Here is a 24,966-nt window from a genome sequence, read left to right as displayed (position 1 = left end):
ACACCACTGTAACCAAGATCAATAGAAATGTATCAAACTGGGAAACAATTTTTACAACTAGTATTTCTGACAAAGGACTCATTTCTAAAATATACAGAGAACTGAGCCAACTTTTCAAAAAAAAAAAAAAAGCCATTCCCCAATTGACAAATGGTCAAAGGACCTGCAAAGGCAATTTACAAATGAGGAAATCAAAGCAATCCATAGTCATATTAAAAATTGTTCTAAATCACTACTTATTAGAGAAATATAAATTAAAGCATCTCTGAGGTACCACCTCACATCTCTCAAACTGGCCAATATAACCAGAAAGGACAATGGTTGATGTTGGAAGGGATATGGGAAATCTGGGACACTAATGCATTGCTGGTAGAGTTGTGAACTCATCCAACCTTTCTGGAGAGCGATTTGGAATTATACCCAAAGGGCAACAAAAATGTGCATACCCTTTGATCCAGCAATACCACTACTGGGGCTATACCCTGAAGGGATTATTAAAAAGGGTAAAAACATCACTTGTACAAAAATATTCACAGCAGCCCTGTTTGTGGTGGCAAAGAAATAGAAATTAAGTGAATGTCCTTCAATAGGGGAATGGCTTAACAAACTGTGGTAAATGTATGCCATGGAACACTATTGTTCTATTAGAAACCAGGACAGGGGGTGGCTAGGTGGCACAGTGGATAGAGCACCAGCCCTGGAGTCAGGAGCACCTGAGTTCAAATCCAGCCTCATACAGTTATTAATTACCTAGCTGTGTGGCCTTGGTCAAGCCACTTAACCCCATTTGGCTTGCAAAAACCTAAAAAACAAAACAAACAAAACAAAACAAAACCAGGAGGGATGAGAATTCAGGGAAGCAAGGAAGGATTTGCATCAACTGATGCTGAGCAAAATGAGCAGAACCAGAAAAACATTGTACACCCTAATAGCAACATGGAAGTGATGATCAACCTTGATGGACTTGCTCATTCCATCAGTACAACAATCAGGGACAATTTTGGGGTATCTGCAATGGAGAATACCATCTGTATCCAGAGAAAGAATTGTGGAGTTTGAACAAAGACCAAAGACTATTACCTTCAATTTAGGAAAAAAAAAAAACAATTATCTTATTACATAATTTTGCTATCTCTTATACTTTTATTTTTCTTCTTTAAGGATATGATTTCTCTCTCATCACATTCAACTTAGATCAATGTATACCATGGAAACAATGTAAAGACTAACAGACTGCCTCCTGTGGGGGTGGGGGGAGGGAAGCAAGAATAGGGGAAAAATTATAAAACTCAAAATAAATAAAATCTTTCTAAAAAAAAATAATAATTTGGTCCAACCCCCTAATTTTACCAAAGAGAAAAATGAGGTCCAAACAAGTTAAGTAATTTGTTCAAGGTCACACAGATAGTAAATAGCAAACACAGGTTCTCAACCCAGGTCCTTCTGAATTTAACTTCTCTGCTCTTTCCACTGTTATTATTTCATATCTGTTGAGTGCATTTACACTAAATAGTTAAGGGGAGGTCACCTGGAATGTGCTGGGTAGTAAGGGGAAAGAAACTGATTTGCTATTAAAATTTACATCAGTTAATCCATATGCAAATACAAAAATAATACTGAACATTATATGCAAAGAGATTATGATGCCAAAAGCTATCTGTATCCATGAATAAAAAGATCTGGAGCCTTTTCCACACTGCATATATGCTATAACATTTTTCATTTTACAACATTCCTATGACATCAATATTTTAATTATGTCCTGCTTCAAGAGTGGGAAAAACTTGAGAAGAGAAAAACATTTGGGCTTAAAGGGAAAATTTCTTCATTTTGCAAAGTGCCTGAAAACAAAGCCCTAGCTGACCCATCAATAACTTGGTGGGTGGAAAGTCTTTAGTCCCAGGACTTAGTAACTTACATATCAGCTAGCTGTACTTCCTGAGGTCCTGAGAAATCCAAGTTACCTGTAACCAGACAGGAAGAGTCAATGACAGGCTGACAAAATCTTCTGGCTCAGTGTTTTTATAAGTCTAGTATTATGATACATTAAAACAGAACAAAGATGTCAACAAGTATATCATAGCAAGCTAGTTTTTCTCATAACTCAAACTCCAGTTCCACTTTTGTTTGTCCCATTGTTAATCTATATCACTGGTGAATACTCTCTTGAAAGGGGATCAAATTAGGGGTCAGTAAGGATAAGTAGCCTGTAATTGCTCAGAGACAACCTAATTCAAAACAACTAAAGGATCACATATTGCTTTGTACACAGACCTCAGCCTCAACAGTATACCCTTCATTTTGAAAGACTTGAGTTCTCCATTCCCTTTAAACAGCACTACCCACAATCACAAAATGCAAGTTCCTTGACAATAGGGAGTATCCTTTTTAGGTCAGTATCTACAGTACCTAATATGGTGTACTATGGTACACATACCGACATGCAATAGGCATTTGATAAGGTCTTAACAAAAGACTGTTGTTCATTGTTCCCATATTTTATCTAACCCACTTCTTTCAACTAGGTATTCCATGGTAAATTTGAAAATTTTTAAGTGCATCATCAAAATAAAAAGCCTTATAAACTTCTACAAGAAGAAAGGGGAGCTACAGAAATCAGAAAACCTGTAAGTATATCAAATACTGGGATGAATGCTAAAGAAAATAATCTTCAGTCTGGAGGACAGGGACCTTCCACAAACATTGCTACTGATTTCCTCAGTTCTTTAGAAACCAGACTAGAGCACAAAACCAATCTCACCTGGGGTATGGTTTCCTACTATCCTAACCAATCAACAAAAATTGCATTCTATTCCTTGAGTTAATACCATCATATAGTAATTAACTTATTATATAATCCCATCTTAGACACTATTTTGAGCATGTCAAAATATTTCAGAGAGGTTCCTTAATTCCCCTCAGATAAAATTTCTAATGCTTTCTTCAAGTGTTCCTTTATCAACTTTTCCAATCTCAATTCTCCTCTTCTATCCTTAGATAATAATTAAACCATCCTTCCCATAGAAGCCTTTACACCTTTTTCCTACCAGTTTCATCAAGGTCTGGTGATGTGGCAAGCTGGATGGCAGCCGTCTCCTCAATACTAATATTTGACAAGTCAAGGCAACGCTTTGGGGTTGTTCTGCAGAGTCACAAAAAAACAAAACATTAAAATCCTTGTTAGAATGGAAGTTCCTCAAAGACAAGGTTTGTGTCAGTTTCTTATTTTCTAACACTCAAAGTCCCCAATTCTAAGTATCTGTGTACAGTGAAAGTACAAATGCTATAAAAGAACCAGGTTTTGGTAAAATCAAAAAAAGAAGAGAATCTATTTACATGGAAATAATTATAGCCAAACACTGGAAACTAAGGGGCTTTCCTTTTAGTGGGGAATGACTAAATAAATTATAATTTGTAACTTTAATGGTATATTACTATGCCATGAGAAATGATGAAACAGACACTGTCAGAGGGAATTGCAAAGACTTTTATGAACAAATGCATGGCAAAGTGAGCAGAACTAGAAGAATAATTTATATGCTGATAACATTAAAGGGGGAAAATATGAATGACATCAGCACTCTGATCAATGCAATAAAGATGAAACATGCCACTTACCTTCTGAAAGAAAACTTAAAATGCAGAGAGAAATAGACATTCATTTTTGATCATGGAAAATATGGGAATTGATTTTGCTGAATTATGTGGATAGATAGTGAGGGTTTTGTTCCTATTTTTAGTTTGCTCAGTGGGGAGGAAAGTAGAGGGAAAGATCAATTTAAAAAAGCTTATTTGAAACATAAAAATGATAAACAAAAAAAATTCTCACTGTCCAAAATCAGATCATACTATTAATTCTCTAAATTTCACAGAACTACCTAAGCACAAAAAAGCTGAATAGAATGATAAGACTAAAACTCTCTTCTCTCATTCCAATAGTTAGACCTCTAATTTGATTACTAAAGACTTCCCTCAATCATGGTGCATCAGGATTCAATTCAATTCAACAAACATTAAATCTCAGTTATCTGCAAGGTGCTAGTCAGACATGGAGAATACAAAAAAAAAAAAGGGTAGTGGGAAATTCTTACCCTCAAGAAGCTTACATTTTATCAAGGAGACACTATAAATATATATATATGTATATAGATAAGCAAATAAAATGCATGTAAAAATAATCCCAAGATGGATAAAACATTAACCACCAAAGGGATCAGAAAAGTAACTTTTGCAGGAAGTGGTACTTAAGCTAGATATATTTTTTTAATTGAATTTATTTTATTTTTCCAAGTACATGCAAAAGTAGTTTTTCAACATTCTTCCATTTGCAAATTTATGAGTTCCATATTTTTCTACTACCCTCTCTTCTTTCCCCTTTCCCCATGGCAGCAAACAGTCTGGTACAAGTTGTACACGTTCAATTCTGTTTAACCTATTTCCATATTAGTCATGCTGTGAAAGAGAAATTTGAACTAAGAAGAAAGAAAAAAACCATGAGAAAGAAAGGAAAAATATAGAAGTTTTAAAAAAGTGAACATAGTATGCTTTGCTCTACATTCAGACTCCACAATTTTTTCTCTGAATGTAGATGGCATTGTCCATAGAGGGTTTCTTAGGACTGTCCTAGGTCTCTGAACTGCTGAGAGGAGTTGCATCCATCACAGCTGATCATCTCATAATATTGTTGTTAATGTGTACAATGTTCTCTTGTTTCTGCTCACTTCACTCAGCATCAGTTCATGCAAGTGTAAGCTATATAACTTGAAGGCGACTAGGGATTCCAAAAGGCAGAGATGAGAAGGGAAAGCATTCTGGAGATGGAACATCACTGCACGATTGTGGGATATGCAATACTGTAAACAGAGTTAGTAGGTCAGTTTGACTGAAAAGGAGAGTGCATGAAGTAAATAAGACTGCAAAGACTGAAATGCCATATTATAGAAGTTAATTGCAAAGCTGAGAATTTTACATTTTATCTTAGAGAATATAGTGTCAGAGATTTTTTGGGGGGAGGTTTTGTTTTTGCAAGGCAAATGGGGTTAAGTGGCTTGCCCAAGGCCACACAGCTAGGTAATTATTAAGTGTCTGAGACCCGATTTGAGCCCAGGTACTCCTGACTCCAAGGTCGGTGCTTTATCCACTATGCCACCTAGCCGCCCCAGTGTCAGAGAATTTTGAGAAGTGGAATAACAAGATCAGATCTTCATGTTAAGAATATCATTTTTGGCAGCTATGAGGAGAATGACATGGAGAAAGGAGAGCAGAAGACAGAATTAGGGTACTATTGCATTTGTTCTGTCCATCCCAGTTAGCTAGCATCCTATCTCTTCTTTTTTTCCATGACCTTCATCACATCACACCTAAACTACTGCAACAGTCTGATTGGTCTTTTGATCTCAAATCTCTCCCCAATGCAGTCCATCTTTTACTCAGCTGTCAAAATATCTGTAATGGTTCCTTATAACCTTCAAAATCTATGTTTGGCTTATAAGCCCCTTTCAACCTTTCCAGTTTTCTTTTCTCTTGCTCCCCTCCACATACTCTGCAATCCATCAATACTGGTCTCCTTACTATTCCTCTCAAATGATACTTCATCTCCCTACTCCATGCATTTTTACTGGCTGTTTCTCTTGCCTGAGATTCTCTCCCTCTTCATCTCTGCCTTCTGGAAGCTCTCTGAAATTATCAACAATTTGTACTGTATATACATATATATATATATATCACATATATATTATATCTTGTTTGTACGTAGTTTTATATATATACATATATATACATAATATCTTATTTGTATATGTATATAGTTATTTGGATGTTTTCTCCCCATTAAACTGTGAGCTCCTTGATAGTAAGAACAAGCAAGAGAAACAGCTAATAAAAATGCATGGATGGGGCAGCTAGGTGGCGCAGTGGATAGAGCACCAGCCCTGGAGTCAAGAGTACCTGGGTTCAAATCCGACTTCAGACACTAATAATTACCTAGCTGTGTGGCCTTGGGCAAGCCACTTAACCCCATTTGCCTTGCAAAAAAATGCATGGAGTAGGGAGATGCTATTTATTACATCTCCAATCAGCACATTGCATGGCACCATAGGAACTTACAAAATATTTGTTGATTTGATTTGAATATTGCAGTCTTCCAGGACAGATGCAATGAGGTTCTGAACTAGACTTGAGATGGTCTGGATGGAGAGAAAGGAGCAAATGAAAGAGAGTTGCTACACAGGTAGAATCAACAGAACTTGGCACCTGATTGAATTCGGGGATGAGAAGAAGGAATCAGGAAGATTGACTCCAAATATGAACTATCTGGACCAGGGAATAAATATAAGAAACAGTAAAGGATAGAAGCAAAAAATGGATTTACCCTGTCAAAGAACTGAGGTTTCCAGAATCAACAAGGAACTTGCTAGACGGGGTCTTGGGAAGTTCTGAGTAAAAGGAAAAGGAAGCATTTTTCTCTAGAAGCAAGTTCAACTTTTCTCTGTAGGTATATCTGAAGCAGGATCTAAAAGGAGTCCCAGACATGGCCTCAAAAGAATATTATACTGGAAAAAAATGAGCCGCTGAAAATCAAAGAGAGAAAACACATCAACTGAATATCCATACCATAATTCATAACCCTTGTCTCCCATATATTCTCTTCACTCAAATTGCCCATCAAGAAGACAGCAACCACTAAGATTAGCAGAACTAAAAGAAAAACTTAATAGTCCCCAGTTTCCAAAAGGAATGGGCAACATACCCAGAAAGGAAAGTTAACTGGATTTGATTTAAGATCTACATTTCAGTCTGCCACTCTCTACTTATGGGATCTAGGGTCAAGTGTCTTCCCCTCTCTGAACTTCAGTTTCCATACTGGTAAAAAGAAAATAATAATGCCTTCCTTACTCCACAAGGGTCTTGTGAAGAAATTATACTCTGTAAAAATCAACATAAAATGATAATGACTGGGAACTGAGCCAAGAACAAAAGCAAATTCTCTGCTGCCCAAAGGGCTTTCTTTTCTCCAAGGCATACCCCTAAGAACCATTCTGGATATTGTGTGAGGACTCAGCATAATAAAGTATAAAAAAAAATTTGAAACTGAAATCAACCTATTTATTATCTGCTATTTACTATACTTGTTGACCTTAGGCACAAGTCACATCCCTTCACAGAGCTTCAGATTCTCCCTCTATTAAAAGAACGGTTTGATAAATTGATTGTAAAATTATAATGATCAAGTTTGGTCACGAGATGAGAAAAAATACAATTTTCTCTCTTCTTAGAAGAGGTTGATGTTCTTCTGGCCCAGTATTCAAGCTTAAAGTAAGATTCTAGTGGATCATAAAATGCAATAAAAATGATTAATAGTAAAAGTTGAAAAGAATACAGTTCCTAATGTTTAAAAAGATTATAATTCATATTAAATGGCTAGTCCCTTCCACCATATAACATTCCACAAAATGGAAAGCATAGGCCCTGAAGAATAGGAATTCCACTAAAAATCTGCCACAGCAATTCCCCATTGGGTAGGCCTCAGGTGGCAAAGAAGTCAAGCTAATGATAATTCCCCAGAAAGGCTTCTCCATCTCTTTAATGGGAAATTAGCTCAGCCTACATAAAACAGGTGCAGCTCATACCATAATGAGGATCGTGGATTATATATATATATATATATAGAGAGAGAGAGAGAGAGAGAGAGAGAGAGAGAGAGAGAGAGAGAGAGAGACACACAGAGTTAGGGTCAATTGATACATTAATTTTGTTCAACTGCTTTCCACAGGCCCAGTTCCCACACTGCCCTCTACTCCCCTTAAGTTTCTACCTTCACCTTCTATATGAGAAGTAGAATGTTATGGTTTCTATTATTAGAGACAAATGGCTACACCCTCAAAAAGTATTACTGAATACTGACATTACTGAAATGTCAAGTTACACATTTTGAAAAGTTGGAAAAAAGCAAATGGTATGAAATAACATAATTATACAATAATTTGACAGTTAACATTTATTCTGACATGCTATGTTTAGCTCTCTAAGCTATTCCTGGCCAACAAAACCATCAACTTTGTCCTTGGGAAAATCCCTTTGGGGGTGGCTAGGTGGCACAGAGGATAGAGCACCAGCCCTGAAGTCAGGAGGACCTGAGTTCAAATCCAACCTCAGACACTTAATAATTACCTAGCTGTGCAAGCCACTTAACCCCATTTGGCTTGCAAAAACCTAAAAAAAATAAACAAAACACACACACAAAAAAACCAGAAAATCCCTTTGCCTTTCTGTTTCTTAGTTCACTTTAGGTGGTACTTTAGCACATTAGCCACATATATTTACTTAAATGCATTTAACAACAGTTATGAGATAGGTATGTGATTCTCATTTAATAAATTGGTTTCCTACTTTGTAGAATGAGAAGACTGGTCTGATGGAGGCTCTGCTAAACAAAGAAGCAGCAGAAAATATTGCTACACTATAAGAAAAAATGATTTAGGGATAACTTAGAGAAGCATGAGAAGATTCATGTGAACCTATGAAGAACAAAATAAGCAGTATTAGGAAAACAATTTGACCATGATTATAACAACATAAACTTAAATAAAAATAAAAAAATTATGACTAAGAGTGGACCTACTGAATGACTAAAAAATTTCAGCTCTTCCTTGCAGAGACAAGGGAATGAGTTAAGAATGTTATATATGCTATATATTATATATATCATCAGGAACTTGGATGTTATGGGCATGGTCCCGGGGGAAGGAGGGGAATCTATTCAGGAATAGAGGTGACAATGTATAAACTAAGGAATAAAGTCATATTAAATAATATAAGTGTATATAAAATATATAAACAATGAAGTTTATAAACAAGACATTGCCAGTAGCGGCTCATACTCAACAGTGCTTTACGTAATGGCATTTGATCCTGTCCTAGGAGGGAAGTAAGCGAGTAAAAACTCCCATTTTAGAGAAGGCCCCGAGGTCTTGCCCCGGGGACACGGGGTGGGGCGGGGAGGATCGGGGGACTTTTGAGATCCCTTTTGGTTCCAAAGCTAAGGTCGAGGCCGGGCAAACAGCCCTGCTTCCCCGGGGGAGGGGGGGAGCAAACCAGAGCGTCGGTGAAGTCCGCGGCCGCCTCTCCGGGGACCTCTAGGGAAGTGCCGAGAGTTCTACGAGGGGGCCGTCAACCCAACAGGCCACGACACCCAAAAAGTTCAAACCTTCCGCCTGCCGATCTACGCGCGCGCGACTCCCGACCAATCCCCGAGAGCCTGGGAGAAGCCCCGCCCCCTAGCGACTCCTGACCAATCACTGTGCGCCTCCCAACCAAATCCCTTCCCCCCCTCGCGCCTCCGCCAATCTTCTAGCCCTACCACCGACCCGCTCGCTTTGGCGTCACTTGTAGCCGGGCAAGACTCAAACTCATTAGGAAGGGCGGGACCCGAGTCTGGGCGCGCCTTCCGAGCCAGCGCGAATCGGCGGCGGATTGGCTACGAGGTTGCTCCGCCTTCCGGGGAAATCGGGTACATGATTGGCTCGTGCGTTGGCCATTCATGCCTTCCTCGCGATCTTCTTCCTTTTCACGCCTTCCACCCCGGGACATTTAAATCCGCGCTCAACCTCCGCCTTCCCGCACCTTCCTTCCTCTTCTTTCCCCGCCCCTGGTTGACTTTTTTCGAAAAATCGGGAGTGCAGGTGAGGGATTCCGGATTGCTGTGTTTTTTATCCTCTGCCTTCCTGTTCGTCTTCTTACCTAATGCACAGGCTTCTTACCTTAGTGCTCTGCCAGGTGATGGATGAGACGAAATGGAGAACCTCAGGTGTTGGAGAAAAGAGAGGCGTGCAGGTTCCCCATTCCCTCCTTGGAAGGGAGAGGGGGATCGCAGGGGATTGCTTTGCTATCTCAGCTGTGTAACTTGTTCTCTCGATTTTGCATCCTTCCTAATCAGGAATGGTACTGTGTGTGTCATTCCGATATCTCCTTTACCTATAGAACCTATGTTGCTTAAAAGAAGATGTTTAAGTATGGAAATTCTTCCTCCCCAGTGAAGATGGTGAGTGTGGGAGTCAGCACAGAGCCCAGCCACAGAAGGTCCAGGTGAGTTATGAAGTCTGGCAGACAGGGAAATTTGGCTTTCAGCATAATGAGATGTGTTTTAAAATATTTTACAATAGGATATTTATTTCTCCACAGGCAGGAGGCAGAAACAGATGAGATTGTTCTTCGAAGGAGGCAAAAGCAGATAGACTATGGGAAACGAACGGCTGGTTACCAGCGCTTCTTGCAGCAAGTCCCTAAGTAAGAGCAGAGGTTGGGGATGGATAATATTTATCTGTTGAAGAATAGAAGGCATCTTTAACCACAAATATTTATCAGTTAACACCAAGACACCCTTGACAACTCATATTAGAACGCCTCAAGAAAAATTAGGTGTTTTCGAGGTCTATGATATTTGTTCTGATCTTGTATATGGCTATCTTTTCTTCCCAAGCATTCTCACCACTTGCCTTTCTGCATGCCTCTAAAGACTTCCATTTTAAAATGTTTTATTAAGCTAAAACTTTCTCAGACATTCCGTTTCTTCTTTCAGGCTTTGAATATGACACAGTACCACTATTCCTCAATAAGGAGGGGCATTTTGGAGGGGTTCAACCTTGCAAGCAGTATGGTATAGGTAGAAAGAGTGGTAGATTTTGGGTCAGAGACCTGAGTTCAATTTCTGGCTTTTTTTTTTTTAATGTAACCTGTATGAACTTTTGTACAAGTCACTTAATCAGGAAGTGTTTATTAAGTGTCTACTATACGTTAGACAGAAATGAAATCCTACCAGATCTCAAGGGCCTTATGTTCTGAAGACAACATGTATACAAAAAGTATATATGAGGTCATTGGGGGGGGTAGGGGTTTCTGAGCAGGTGAAGATAATGTTAAAGGGGGCCTTTTAAAGCATGATAAATGAGAGATAGTGGTGAGGTGGGAGCATGGAATATGGCAACTTCAAAGTCCCAGAGCCCAATCTTAGCTTTATAGTTGTAAAATGAGTTATTTGGTCTCAGTAGTCTCCCTGTACTTTTTTTTTTTTAGGTTTTTGCAAAGCAAATGGGGTTAAGTGGCTTGTCCAAGGCCACACAGCTTAGGTAATTATTAAGTGTCTGAGACCAGATTTGAACCCAGGTACTCCTGACTCCAAGGCCAGTGCTTTATCCACTATGCCACCTAGCCACCCCCTCCTTGTACTTTCAATGTTAAACCTGTGAACCTATGAACTGTTCTAAAAACTGTTTCTAAACACTGTTCTAAAATCAGTCTCTGACATTTACAATCCTGAAGAATTCTTTCTTTTAACTAGGGTACTTTTCAACCATGCCAATAAAACAAACACTAATCCTCATCCAGCTATGTTTAGGTGTCTTTGACCCTAAAGATCTTCATTTGATCTCCAGGGTAGCTCGGCAACCAGGACTTCACCCTCAAACACCTGACAAAAGTCGAAGATACAGCCGACGCTCTTGGGATGCCCAAATTAGGCAATGGAGAAGAGCCCTACATGTTTGGGACCCCCCTGGTCAGCATATGTTATACAAGGAGAGTGATATATGTTCTTCTTGTACCTGGCTACAGTGAGTTGTGGGAATTGGGTTCTAAATCTTCTTTTCCCCTGTCAAGAGTTGGGGCATAAGAAGAGAGAAAGAACCAGAGCCAAAATCTCTTAATGGAGTAATTTGTGCTGTTACCTGAACCCTAATCTAAACGTTTTTTTGTTCCCAGTTCTGACAACTATCTACATTAAAAAGTGGGTCTGAACTGGTTCTGGGTTATTTTACTTCTGCCTCTTCCCCTAATAAAGTACATCTTTGCTAGGCAGAAAATGGAGAATCCTTCAGGGACCATGGATTCAAGCTCTTCCAATGGCTTGTTGGAAGACTGGCTCAGTATTTTGACTCCTCTAAGGAATCTAGATCAAGACCAAATGAGAACCCAGGTGGGTTCATCTCTCCATAGGAACAGTATCAAAGGAATTGTCTTTCAGGCTGTGGTTAGGTTTCAAAATGAATATGGCCGAATTAAGGGTGAGTTCAAAGCAGGTGTATAAGGATAAGAAACTAGGGGTGGGAAGTCAGGATGGTTAACTGGGAAGTGGAGGCACTTAAAACTTTCTTTTTATGAAAATAAATCAATGGTGTAATGGGAAGAAAGCTTAAATATAGAAATTAACCAAGTGTGGGAGGACAGGGGAACTATTCTCAATTAGAGCCCTAATTTTAGCCTCTGCCCATAAAGTTACATTATCTACAAGTCTACTTCCTTAGACTTTTGGAAGAATTGTCTAATGCTTTACAATCTGATCCCTACTAGGGTTTTACATTGTTTTAAAATGTTTATGGATTTTTTCTCTCAGAATTGGGAAAGGGGCATAATAAAAATCTTAATGAGTACTATTCTTTCCTCCAAGTTAGAATACGTCTTTGAAGTAAACAAGGAGGGTAGCTGTGGTCTACCTATCTCTTGAAAACGGCTCCATTTTCCTTCTTTCTCTTTTCAGTTTGACATATTGGCTCTTACTGCCTCACTTCCTTACCTCCAGCTGGAAGCTCCCTGTCACTGGCTGTACTTGGGTGATGGAAGCTACCTACCACTTTCAGTGTTGGAGGGTGCCGAGTGTGCCGAGAAGACAAGACCTTTAGGAAGTTGGTTCCTGGAGGCCAGGGAGGGTACTCAGCAATCTGGGGCAAGACCATCGTTGACCCTTGAAGAAAATGCCTCCTTAGTTTAGTGTCCTACCTTACTTTTTTCCCCTCCTTTCCTATTCCTTCCCTATTTTGCAAACTTGCCAGCTTCAATGAGAACCCTTCTCAGCTCAAACTTGAATCACTCTCCTTTGCCTCTGCTAGCATGACTGTAGATTCATTTATTTGCCTTGGCAGCTTCAAGTCTCTGGCCCTAGCTTTTCCCTCTATTTTAGCTTCTTTCATCTCGGCCTTTCTTAGGAACTGTTGAGTTTTAACTTGCCCCGTTATTTCACAGACAGATCCTTGTGGCTTGGGTGAAAGGAATAGCCCCTTTCCTCTCCCTGACCACTCCTGCTTTATGGACAAAGAAGGTCTTTGCAGGAGCTGACCTCTTCTACACAAAGAATGGAAAAAAGGGACTTGATGGAGGAGTCCTGCAGGCGCCTCCTCTCGAATGGGGGGGGGGGGGGAGAAGAGTTGAGCTTATTATGATGTCATAATCACAACCCAATTACCTCATCCTGCTGTGACTCCAAGGGGAGGGGAGGCGCGGTGGAAGAGAAGGGGCCCAGGCCCACTGAGTGTTACGGACATGCAGGCGCGGCTTCGAGAGAAAGAAGGACCAGGGTCCTGGGGTCCGGGGCGGGAATTCGCCCTCCTTCCCTCCCCAATCCTGATCTTTCCCTTGCTGCCCACGGCCCTGAGGTCCTTTCTAGCAGGCCCCAAGTCCGGCCAGCATTGGACTACATCTCCCATCTGCCCCTGGGTCTCGGACGAGTCCTCGGCGGCAGGGAAGGGGGGTTGTTTCCAGAGCAGTGACAGGATTGGGGGAGACGGAAAAATAAACGCGGGGGTGCGAGGCCTGCTCTGCGAGAGCTCAGGTGGGGGAAGAACGCTCAGGTCGGCCAGAGCAGGATCCGGGGAGAAGGGGCCCGAGTTTGTTTACCTCCGACTCTTCTCCCCACTAGCCCGAAGGTAGTTCAGCCTAGAGCTGGGCCCTTCCACCTCTCGCGATTTGGCGGGGGAGCCCAGTGGGCAGTGAGCACCCTTTCGCGCGAGGACCGCCGGGGAGAGCAAGTAAAGGGCTTTTTCCACCACGGACGCTACTAACTACCCACGTTCTCTTGGGGAGGGGGAGAAAACCCCAGAGGCTCTGGCCCTCGCACGGGGTTTCGGGGCGGGTCCTGGGAGTGGGCAAGGTACCCCCCCTCTCTGGTAGCGGGACGATTGGTTCGCTCCAGCGTTATTTAAGGGCGCCGTGGGGCGAGTGGCGAGCTCAGAGCTGCTCCGGCTGCGGCCCTGGGAAGGGGACCGAGCTGCGGTAGGTAGTGGGCGGGCGGGCCCTCGGGGCAGGTGGCGCTGGGCCCCGGGGCGGAGACCTCGGCCGCCCCTCCCTCCCTGCGCCCCTTGCCAACAAGCCCCTCCCCGCGGCCCGGCTGTGCAGGCCGTCCCGGCGCGGGAGCCTGGCACTGGTGGGGGAGGGGGCCGCTGGCGCTCCGGGGCCCCAGATGCCCACCCCCACCCCACCCCCGCCGAACTCCTCGGGCCCGGGTCCCAGGCCAGAAAGCTGGCGTTAGGGGGCGGGTAGCCGCTCTTTTGACGTCATCGCCCCACCCCCACGGGGTCATAGGTCACACCATGCCCCGCCCGTGGTTAAAGACTGGGGCTCCGCGAGGATGGGGGGAGTGTGGGGGGGTATGGTCTTTTTGTGGATGAAGGAGGAGGGGTGGGCAGCGGTCCTCACACCCACCCCAGGCTCCACCAGGGACAACTCCACCACTGTTGTTTTGTTCAGACCCTAACCCCAAGCTTCGGAAAGGGGCTGGGGGGGGGGGGTGGGCTTGGGCTGGTGATTGGGAGAGAAGGCATGGGGGTCTCCAAAAACTCTCCCACCAGACTGTCCCAGTGAACTAAGTAGATCCAGCCCCAAGGGAGAATTCTGCTCTTCGGCTCTGGCACAGTGTTTCTTGGACCCAAGTGTCAATCAGTGGTCACTTAGCTCTTTGGGGAATATCTAGTCCCCCTTTGGGCAAAGGACTAGGAAATTGGGGGGACAGAGGGCTGCTGAGAGGGTTGGGCCTGATGGGTGCCTGAGAGGCCAAGCCAGCTGCTTCCTCCCAGAAAGGCTTTGCTCCTTGCCAGATGTTAGGCTTGAGTAGTTTTAACTTGTTTAGTATGATCAGGGCTTTTTTATTCAGAGTTAGAAGTTAAGGGTGATGAAGGAGCCAAGAGTAAACCTCGTAATGCTTTAAGTTTGACTGCCTAGACTAGGGAGATAGACCCTCCTGAAGCGAGATCACCTTATTTTATATCTTGGTTCAGTTGTTTCAGATTCCCTTTCCCCCTCCCCCCCCAAAAAAAACCCTGCTGTAAGAAATGCAGGGCCCAAAATCGGTTAATGTGATAGATAGTAGTTGAATTGTTGCAGTGTATGACCACATCCCAACAATTAAAATGCAGAAAATATAAAATCATTCTCTTCATTTGGTTCTCGGAGTTTACTCTTTGGCCCAAATCTTACTTAATAGCCTGGGAATTAGTTTGTCTCACACACTAAAGGTTGTAGTTCCTAGTACCTGAATGCAACTAGGTACAGGTTCCTTTTCTATTAATGGATCTCCAAAAAAAGATAGTTTTAAGAAACCAAGAGCATGAAATGTATTAGAGCTTAAGCTTTACTTCTATAACAAGGGCATACATAGGGGGAGCAGCTGAGGAGAAATCTCAGTTTATAGGACTTCTGTAGTGCCTTTTTTTTTTCCCCTGAAGAGCATAGAGAACTTTTCCTGGGTGTCTTAAGGAAACAATCTTTCCCTGAGATTGGGGATGGCTTGGGAATATTCTCCCCATTTTACAGAAGGAAAAAAGTCACAGAATAAGTTGCCCCCAAGGTCACTTACAAAGCCGAGCTTGTCATATACAAACATTGCCCTTTTAGACTATTATGAGTACACAGGCACAAGTGAATGAATGAGTGAATGGTGTCCAGCCAGAAAGGTAGAACAGATTGCCTTCTGCATCCTAATGATGTCATCACTCCCAGCATCCCTAGGCTTTGTGGTGCATTGAACAGGAAGAGTGAGAGATGATACCCTGCTGGACTCCTCTGAAATGATTCCTTGAATTTATGTAATGTGTTGTTCCAAAAAGCTCAAATGGCTTTTATCCCTTGTTACCAGTATATGTTTATTTTCCCCTTATTTTCAATTATGAAGAAACTGAGGCCCATAGAGAGACTGAAGTTATTTGCCCAAGGTTCATATAGCAAGTCAAGTGGGAATTGGTACTAAAAACTAGGTGCCATTTAATTTCTTCCATTAGAGTAAGTTATTTACTCTAGAGGATTCTGTTACCCTCTAGGACATTCCAAAAATGGATGCACAGTCACCATTCAAAGACTAGGATAGCATCTCTACTTCAGTCCAGCAAAAGTCCCATAGCTGAGGTGGGTTCAGAGCCTGCTGTTAAATACGATATGAAATAGTATTCCTTAGAAAACTTTGTCAGGAAGTGCCAGAGGAACTCTGAAATTTGACAAAATGTGGTCATCTGTACAATTCAAATTTTTCTGCTTGCCAGTTTTTGGGTTTTTTGGGTTTCCATTCAAAATTTTTTGTAGTTGGCACTTAGCAAATAACCATTTTGTCAAGGAAAACAAATTCTTAGCTCTAGTTGAATGCAGTGCAAAATTCTGTTCTACAAAAACCACACTTTTTATCCTATTTCTCTGTAGTTTAGGCATGTCAGGAAAGAACATTTGTTACGAACTACAGATGAAATTTCTTAGTCATTAGTTCCATTGTCCTTGAAAGCAAACATTCAAACTTCTCTGACTGAGCAAACTTGAACTTTGGGTATGAGTTCAACTGATGTGACTCCTGAGAGTTAGCACCCCACTCAGATCTCATGTTACTTCTTGTACAACTTGAATGTATTGTATCATTTGTTATATATGTGTATTTCACATCCTTATAAGACTTTTCTTGAAGTAGAAAGTTTATCTAAACTTTGTATTTCTCTCAGCATCATCTAGACTCTTAGTTTAGAGGCACCCCGGAGATTTAATACATGTTTATTGAGTTGAAGGTTGAAGAAAATATATTAGCAGGAGACCAAGATGGGAATGACCACTTGGGTGCCTAGTTCTTTCCAAAAGTTGACAGCATAAAATGACTCTTGACTGTATTTAGGCTGCTGCCTAGTCAGGTAATACAAAACAAACTTAAATTAGGTGAGAAGAAAATAAACCAGAAATACGTATTCTCTAATACTGGTGGTAGGAAGCTTGGTCCTTGTATACCTTGCAGATTTCAGCAGGCATGAATCAAGTGGGAAGCCCCTTCAATGCTAGATCGGTGATGGATTGGCAGAAGGTGACTCAGAAGTGAGGTGATCAAAGGTTAAAAAAGACAAAGGAGACGTTCAACTTCTCCACTCAAGTTCTGCCTCTTGGGGAGAATCATGATAACTTTGATTACTGAGCAACTACAGAAGCAGAGTTTGGAGGAATTGAAATGCACATGCTTCAGGATCAGTCTGGTAAAAAAAAAAAGTTGCCTTCCACATGCCCCACTTTTCCTTTAGTCTTTAGGAATAGGCTTTCCTAGTATCTTGTTCAACACCTTGTGCTGCATGCTTCCCTTCCTTGGATTGAAAGGGCCCATAAAAGGTTATCTAGTTGAAAACTGGCCTAGGGTGTTAAGGAGTGGGGAATAATATAACCATGTACTTGGGAGCAAGAATGTTGGTTAGATTTTGGGGAACTCTGTTGCTTGTTTTAACTGAATTGAGGGAAGAGATAAATTATTTTGTATAAGGGGATGGGGGCTGGGAAGGGGGGATTGGTTTGATGCAATATCCAGACTTTTGTGTATTACATGAAATTTTTTTGAGCCATATAGGTTGGATATGGGGTCTTAGGCAGAGATTTCTCAGTATGTCTTGACTTTTTGTTCTGCTTTCTTTAATTAAAGCCTTTGCCTGATCATTCTGATGTCTCTACCTGTGGGGACTCTTTCCAGCTTGTTTCTGGTGAGATGTATTTTATGTATTGTCATACACGTCATAGGCTTACATGATTTTCTGCATTGAATAGTAACTTAGAGAGAATAAAGACCAATTTAAAGAAGTATAATCTTCTTTCTGACACTGACTAAGTCTGCCCAAACACCCTGACAGATCCTAGGGGCAATTCAACTTTTAGATCAGGGATTTCAACATGTATTTGTTTACCATTTGTTTTGCCTACTGACAAAGGATGGAAGGAACTTGGCCCATTCAGCAGAGCTGGTTTGTCTAAGTTCAGATTTCTCCAAATTTTATTGTTCATTTTCCTGGATAATATGATCAAGGAAACAAAGAAAAATTCTACTTGGAAGTCTTTCCCAGAGAGTTTATACTCCTTGAGGTCAGGGAATTATTTCTTTTTTTTTTTTTTTTTTTTTTTTGGTTTGTATCCCCTGTGCAGCAGAGTGCCTTGATAATAATATTTGCTTGGTGCTTGTTGATTTGAATTTGAATTGAATTTTGTTTCCTTGGGTGACAATGACCCTGTAAAGACAAGTACCTTATAAGAAAAAAGAATAGCTTGTAGTTGACTGTCTTAAAGGGGATTAGCTGGGCTTGGCATTTGAGGCAAATATTTCCTAAAGAAAGAATATAAAGTATGCTGTAGGGGAGACTGTGTGGTGCAGTGAATAAGGAGTAAGGAGTACCTGCGTTCAAATCTGGCCTCAAACACTTAATAATTACCTAGCTGTGTGGCCTTGGGCAAGACACTTAACCCCATGCCTTGCAAAAAACCTAAAAATAAATAAATAAATAAATTAAATAAAGTATGCTGTGTATACCTGAAACCACTTCTGGAAGAAGAGATGGAGTTAGGGGAGAAATCAGAAATGTTCACGTGTACTGTTTCTTATGGCTTGATTTGACAATCATTTGGGAATTTTCTGATTTGGCAGAAGAGTAATGATTTTAAATCTGGTTTTCTTAATGTCTTCCAGAAGGTGCTTCCTGGAGGGGCCTGCCCCCTTGTCCCTGTGCCGGGCTCAAGGACAGCCTTAGTCTCAGCTATCACCACTCTAGTCTGAGTTTGCACTTCAAACCTCCAAGCCGTGGAGGCTCCCCACAGGAGAAATCTCTCTGCCAGGGGCTTTCCCCAGAGTCTCCAGGCTCAGAGAAAGTTCCTGTCCCTCCTGCCCCTCCATCTAAGAGGCATTGTCGGTCTCTCTCAGTACCTGTGGACCTGTCTCGATGGCAGCCTGTGTGGCGGCCTGTTCCTTCCAAGTTGTGGACTCCTGTCAAGCGTCAAGGCAGTAATGGAGGAGTGGGTGGACCACTGGTACCGCACCAGAGCTCCCCCAAGCGGGTCTCCAGCCTCAGGTTCCTCCAAGCCCCGAGTGCCTCTCTTCAGTGTGTCAAGGCCAACAGATCCTGCAGTCCACCTTTCTTCAGTTTGGCTCTGACCCATCATGATTCCCCAAGACCCTGTGCTGCATCCCCTCCCAGTGAATCATGGGAGAGTGATCATGAGCCCCTATCCCCTTTCCCTCCACAGCGTCGCTTCTCCTTGTCCCCCATCCTCATCCCACAGGCAGGCCGGTTCCTGCCCTCTGCCCGGAGTTCCCCCTCCTCTTCCCCAGAGCTGACCTGGCGACCCCATGGTCTTCCCCGAAGCCGATCGCAGCCTTGTGACCTGGATGCACGAAAGGGTGGGGTCAAACGCCGCCATGATGATGACCCCAGGCGTCTTCGACCCTCACTGGACTTCGATAAGATGAATCAGGTGGGGCTGACTGGGGGATGAGGGAGCTTGGGGGAATCTACTCTGCTCCCACCCTTGAGTCAGCCCCCTTCCCCAAAGCAGCAAAAGAGAACTCCAAGGCAGGGGCTCCCTAAGATCCTTCTCTAAGTTCTTCCTGACCCAGGGGTTTGGCAAAAAATCCAGATCAAATTAAAGCAATGAGATGAGTACCCGAAGTGAATCATTCTGGTATACCTTCCCTGTATTTCCTTTTGCCTCCTCCTGCCAATCCTTCCCATTCCCCACCTTTTCCTAACTTCCATCAAGAATATTGGTGGTCAGAGAACCATAACTTTTTCCCATATTCCCAAGGTTTTACCATTTCCACCTCGCAGCTTTTCTCTCAAGTGAAAAAAAAAAGGTAGGCTTTTCAAAGCAGCAGCTGAAACAAGATTTTGAGCGAGCATTTTGAGATAGACAGAGTTGGCACACTGTTTAAGCGCCTTTAAAGGTCTCTAAAACTTAGCACTTTGATCTGCTCCAGCTTTGGGAGGGGGTGGCTCAGCCAGGAGCAGGAGAAGAAAAGACCCTATGTGGCTGGGCTGTTTGCCCATTAGAAGACTGATGACTTGAACTCATGCTCTGGGATTCCCTAGGGAGGGAGGGGAGGGAGGGATGGGGCAATGTTGCCTTTGTATTCTTAACGTTTGTTGTTTGTTTGACAGAAACCGTATTCAGGAGGTCTCTGTCTCATAGATACAGCCCAGGAAGGCAACAGCATCTCCCCGCCATGGTTCATGGCCTGCAGCCCTGCGCCCCTCTCTGCCTCCTGCAGCCCTCTTGGCGGCTACTCCCAGGTTCTGAGTGAAAGCGAAGAGGAAGAAGAGGGGACCAGGAGGTGGGGCCGATCCCTTTTTACCAAGCGGACACTCTGCCAGCAGGACTTTGGGGACCTGGACTTGAATCTGATTGAGGAAAACTAGAGCTGAGAAGCTGCTTCTTGGGGGGAAAGCAAACTTCATGTCTACTAACAAGTGATGAGGCCTCCAGGCCAGAGACTAAACCTGGGAACTGGGGTGAGTTGAGGGCTCCAGTTCTGGGCAACTGGGAAACAGCACGCACCACGAAGCTCCAGCAGTGCAGACCCAACAGCTCAATGAAAAAGGAGCTGAGTTTGGTTGTGGGAGAGCAAGGGGGTCAGATGGTGCAGAGTTCAACTTGTGTTGAAAGTCTTTAGCTAAAATCTGAGAAGAGCTACTGTGTGTGTTATCAAGAGAGCAGTGGGATGAAGTCTAGAGGAGGGCTTTGGGATCCCGTGTTTCTGTGTGGTGATGTTCACAAACATCTTTGACTGGAGAGATCTGTCAGGTCTTAGAATTTGTCCAAGATGTCAAATGATTTGTGTGTGTGTGGGTGTGTGGGATGTGAGGGCGTTTGTGTGAGCAGTCCCAGGGAAAATGTGGCTGGCCCACCGTGGAGTATCTAGTGGTATCAAGTGGTATAGAAGATCCCAAGTATCAATGAAAAATAAGGGGAAAATCTCTAAAGGGGAACAGGGCACCCTCCTTCCAATTCTATTCTTTCCTAACTGGTCGTGTGCTGGTATATGGTCAACTGTCCCTCTGCTTCACTATGTTTCTATTTTGGGTGGAAGCTTGTTCTTTAGAGGGGGCTGCCCTAAATTTGGGGACTTACAGAGCAATCCCCTGGAGGACATCTGGATTGTCCTAAAAATGTTTCATTAGTCTCCCAACTCTGGGAATAGTACCAGCTGTTGGGGGTAAGTATGTACACCCCAGATTGGTCATAACCAATCTTGATCCCCATCAGAATGGTCTAAGTATTCTACTCCCTCACCCTTTTTTTGTATACACAACTGGTAAATGTGGGGGAGGGGATGTTGAAGAGGGACAGTGGCTATGATAACCCTGCATGTTCATTTCTCCCTTTATCCCTACTTAGAGAAAGGTGTCTGTCATAGATACCTTTTCTCTCTGATCTTCCCCCACCCCACCCCTTTCGTTAGTCTGGGAGAGGGAAGCTTGGGAAGGCACCCCTTCCTGTTCCAGATCAGATTCACCGGCCTCCATCTTCACCAAGAACTGATGAGCACAGCAGCAAGAGGAGTGACAGCAGGTCCCAGCTGGCTTGGGTGAGCTCACCACATCACAAACATTTCAAAGCAGATGGGGAGGACAAGGTGGTGGGGGAGTCACTCTTAGATCCAACGTAACCTGGCCCAGTTGCTAAGCTTGACCCCAGGAGGGAGTTGGCATTGATTACTCTGGATTATACCAAACTCCAACTAGGAAATTAGTTTCTAATTGACCCTGGGAAATAGAAGGGAGTTTGGGACTCACTGAGGGAATTAATTGACTGTAGATTTTTAAAGCAAAACCTTTGTGAGGAACAGCTGGAATTTTTTTATTATTTGTTTGTTTGTTTAATAGATATTATTTTCTATCAGTGACCTGAGCCAGAGCATCAGGCCCTGGTGGTAGTGGTGAGGCTTTAAGGGCTATGCTGGTGACAGTGGGTATCACCTTTCTCTGCTGCTGTACCTGCTACCACAGTTTCTAAGTAGGTATTTTGTCCAGCTTTGGCTGGATCTAATACAGGACCCTATTTTTCCTATTATAGACACAGGGAAGAACATCTATTTCCTCTTTTAGTTACTAGTGTGTCCTAGGGAGACTTTCTAGGCCCTCATTTATGGAGGCTTCATATAGGTTTGAACCTGCCATTTCTTCTGCTTCTCACATTCCCATAATAGTAACACCAGTAAAAGATGCTGACTCTTGGGATCCAAGGGATCCTATAGTAGGTGCTAAAGGGGCCTTGCTGAGCTGGGCATGATTCCTAAAGTTCTTTCCCTTATATCTCTTCATGATCCTTACCTGATTTCATCTATACATTTCTCCTTTCTTGAGTCTCTCCTTGCTGTAAATGGGAGTGCAAGCCTGATAAAGACTGGGAAATATAATGCTGGAAGTTGTCAGTCCTTTGTTTCTTTCCTTCCTGTACTTTTGTTTCTTCCTGCTTTTTTCCTTCAGGTCAAAATTTCTTCTAGCCCAGGCTTCTACTATTTTCAGCATCATATTCCTATCTCGCTACCTAGGGAGTGCTTTTCTTCTATTGATGACTGTCTGCTTAATCATCTGATGTCTCTTTATGAAGGTAGACATCAGCTAGTATAGGAGGGTTGAACTCAGTAATTTGCACCCTTGACCTGGCTCTCCTAATGCCTTAGGGAGTATATTCAATTGAAGGAAAAGCCTAATCGGTACAATAGCATTAAAAATTGAAAAGCTTGAAGGTGTTTTTATGAAATCTACTGGAACCACTGTCTTGCCCCAGGATAAGTTTTTTAAAGAGCAGGTGAATTTTGCTTCACTGAATATATTCCTGAAAAATTTTGTGTCAACTGGATCCAAATATTTTAAATACACTGAAGGAAGTTCACCATTTTGAAGCATCCTGAAGCAAATTTTTGTCAAAAAAAAAATCTCCCAATTGATTTTATTTTGTAACTCTAGATTTTTCACATTGAGTTTGCCTAATACAAGGGGTACCCTTGTACCAGATTTATAGTGGGTACTGCTGGGTGAAAGTCTCCATCAGTGATATGTTGGGTTGATTGACTGACCCATGGGTGAGTATTTCTGTGTGTATGATTGAAGCTGCTGTAAGACTGGTGCTTTCATCCTCCTCAATCTTCCTTGTCCCCTGGTTACTGCCCAGCAGCAGCCCCTGCTGCCATGTACACTTCCACCTGCTGCCAAAGTCCCTGTGCTAATGGGATTAAAACCCACACAACAAAAGAAAATTTTGGTAACTTTGTTTTATATTAAAAGAAAAAAGTCTGTGTGTATTAAACATGAGGTGTCCTGCCTCTGTGGCTGTGTTTGAAAAAATAAAGTTTTATTAGAATAAGTTTTTCCCAAGCAACCCTTGTGGGCTGCAGTGTCTTTGTCCCTTCCCAGTTTCTCCCTCTACTTCCTCAGTATTAGAGGGGAATTTTGTATTTTACCTATAATGATACTTTTTCTGTCCTCAGATTCTTCTATAGCTGCAGTTAATAAGTAGCTGTGATGGCCAAAGATCTTGCCAGAGATACATTGTTTGTACCTTTCTGCTGCAGGCTTTGACTTTTGTCAATCTTGGTATATATAGTTCCTCTGTTTTCTTACCTTTTTGTCTTTTCTTCCCTGTTGCCAATACCTGGCTCCCAACTGATGAATGTTCCTTACCCTATGAGGATTGTTTGATTGTAGAGGGTGGGTAACAAGCACTTCAGTTAACAATATTTTCTTTCCTTTTTTGAGAGTGTTACTTGATAACAGTAAAATCTCAGGGTAGTGGAGAAACTATCAAAATTAAAATGCCAAAAAGTACAGATAGTTTTTTTATAATCCAGGGGGTATTGATTTTGAAAATGACTCAGCTATTTGTCCTATATGTAATGAAGACAGTTCTCTCTGCCATAGATTATAGTGTGTGTTTGTTGAAGAAAACTTAAGTGATCCTCTTGTACAGACAGCACTAGACTTTAGCCTTTAGTTCCTGATTCTGTTCCTGACTTTTCAAATCCCAAGAGTCAAGTTTTGCTTAGCTTGAGTTCCAGCTCTGAATTGGTGGTACTTCTCTCAAGAATAGGATTGGTTTAATTTATTGAATATCTCTAAGGATAAATAGAATTTCAAAAAGAATAAATAATGATTCCTTGGACTGCTTCAAACAATATCCTTTGAAACTAGTGAAATCTCATCAGAGAAATAAATGGAGTTGCAAGGAATAACACTGAAAGCAGAAAATGGTATAGCAGAATATGGCATGCAACTGAGTTCCTGGCTTGCCCTGGCAGGACAACAACTAAGAAATAAAAGTAGGGCTGTCCTGTACAACAGTAGCCTCTGCTTGGATTTTTTTTTTAATATCTCTAGCTCACCTGTTTTGTGAGAGTAATAATGAAAAGGAGTCAGATGGTAACAGAAAGGTACGAGGGCAAAAAATGAGCAGTGTACTGAATTTTCTTCGACAAAGGATCATTTCAAATTGAAGGATTGAGTTCCCAACCAGAGAAGTAAGGAGAATATTATATTTTTAGATATTCCAATAATGCTCAATTACTATATCTACTAATAGGTGATCGTCCCCTTGTTTTGGTGAAAATTTGAGGATATAATTGCTTTCCATGTTTTATTGCTCAATCAAATAGAGGATAATTTTTTTGTTTATTAATATTTCTTGTTATAGTGTCTTAAGGGTTGTATTCCCCTTTCCTTCACTAACTTTCTCCTTCCCCAACATCCACCCTCCAGTAATTGAGCGCTATATGGGAAATGGCTCCCAATACTATTAATGTTGGCTACCAGAAAACAACCTGCAGCCTTTAGGCCAGGGACTGGGGGGGGGGGATTCTTGGCCCTACTGTCGGCAGAAAGACACCCCAAAGGAAAAAAAAATTCACTCTGAGGTTTGGGATCAGTTAAGTGGGAGCGGTGC

General features: G+C 42.2%; 3 protein-coding genes across 20 annotated transcripts in view; 2 read left to right on the top strand and 1 right to left on the bottom strand.

The window, feature by feature from the left end:
• The window catches only part of CDC25C (cell division cycle 25C), a 44,152-nt gene extending 29,899 nt beyond the window's left edge, over nucleotides 1–14,253 (bottom strand). Inside the window, exons 1-8 of one of the 18 annotated variants that reach the window (XM_074212957.1) lie at nucleotides 13,663–14,253; nucleotides 13,232–13,320; nucleotides 12,621–12,733; nucleotides 9,366–10,280; nucleotides 8,389–8,516; nucleotides 6,371–6,569; nucleotides 3,048–3,142; nucleotides 1,919–1,964 (exon numbers count right to left, since the gene is read on the bottom strand). In XM_074212957.1, the coding sequence (XP_074069058.1) occupies nucleotides 1,919–1,964; nucleotides 3,048–3,142; nucleotides 6,371–6,531 (302 nt within the window). In that variant the 5' untranslated portion in view covers nucleotides 6,532–6,569; nucleotides 8,389–8,516; nucleotides 9,366–10,280; ... (1 more) ...; nucleotides 13,232–13,320; nucleotides 13,663–14,253. Of the gene's footprint in view, nucleotides 1–1,918; nucleotides 1,965–3,047; nucleotides 3,143–6,370; nucleotides 6,570–8,388; nucleotides 8,517–9,093; nucleotides 9,236–9,365; nucleotides 10,319–12,565; nucleotides 12,585–12,620; nucleotides 12,734–13,231; nucleotides 13,422–13,662 lie in introns of those variants that run through there. The other 17 variants (XM_074212941.1, XM_074212942.1, XM_074212943.1 and 14 more) reach the window with 17 other exon arrangements.
• LOC141506628 (uncharacterized) lies at nucleotides 7,867–13,113 on the top strand. Its single transcript, XM_074213562.1, has 7 exons — nucleotides 7,867–7,885; nucleotides 9,139–9,680; nucleotides 9,998–10,083; nucleotides 10,180–10,284; nucleotides 11,430–11,606; nucleotides 11,848–11,968; nucleotides 12,530–13,113. Exons 1-7 carry the CDS (start codon nucleotides 7,867–7,869, stop codon nucleotides 12,758–12,760), a joined length of 1,281 nt encoding a protein of 426 aa, XP_074069663.1. The 3' UTR covers nucleotides 12,761–13,113.
• Nucleotides 13,619–23,394, top strand: FAM53C (family with sequence similarity 53 member C). Its single transcript, XM_074212959.1, has 5 exons — nucleotides 13,619–14,037; nucleotides 17,024–17,255; nucleotides 17,690–17,747; nucleotides 18,722–19,503; nucleotides 20,187–23,394. Exons 2-5 carry the CDS (start codon nucleotides 17,178–17,180, stop codon nucleotides 20,442–20,444), a joined length of 1,176 nt encoding a protein of 391 aa, XP_074069060.1. The 5' UTR covers nucleotides 13,619–14,037; nucleotides 17,024–17,177; the 3' UTR covers nucleotides 20,445–23,394.
• The last annotated feature ends 1,572 nt before the right edge of the window (nucleotides 23,395–24,966 follow it).

The sequence above is a fragment of the Macrotis lagotis genome, chromosome 1 (genome assembly GCF_037893015.1).
Source record: "Macrotis lagotis isolate mMagLag1 chromosome 1, bilby.v1.9.chrom.fasta, whole genome shotgun sequence".
NCBI classification, from domain to species: Eukaryota; Metazoa; Chordata; class Mammalia; order Peramelemorphia; family Peramelidae; genus Macrotis; species Macrotis lagotis.
The sequence above is the reverse complement of the archived record's forward strand: the minus strand, read 5'-3'. Positions and strand labels throughout refer to the sequence as shown.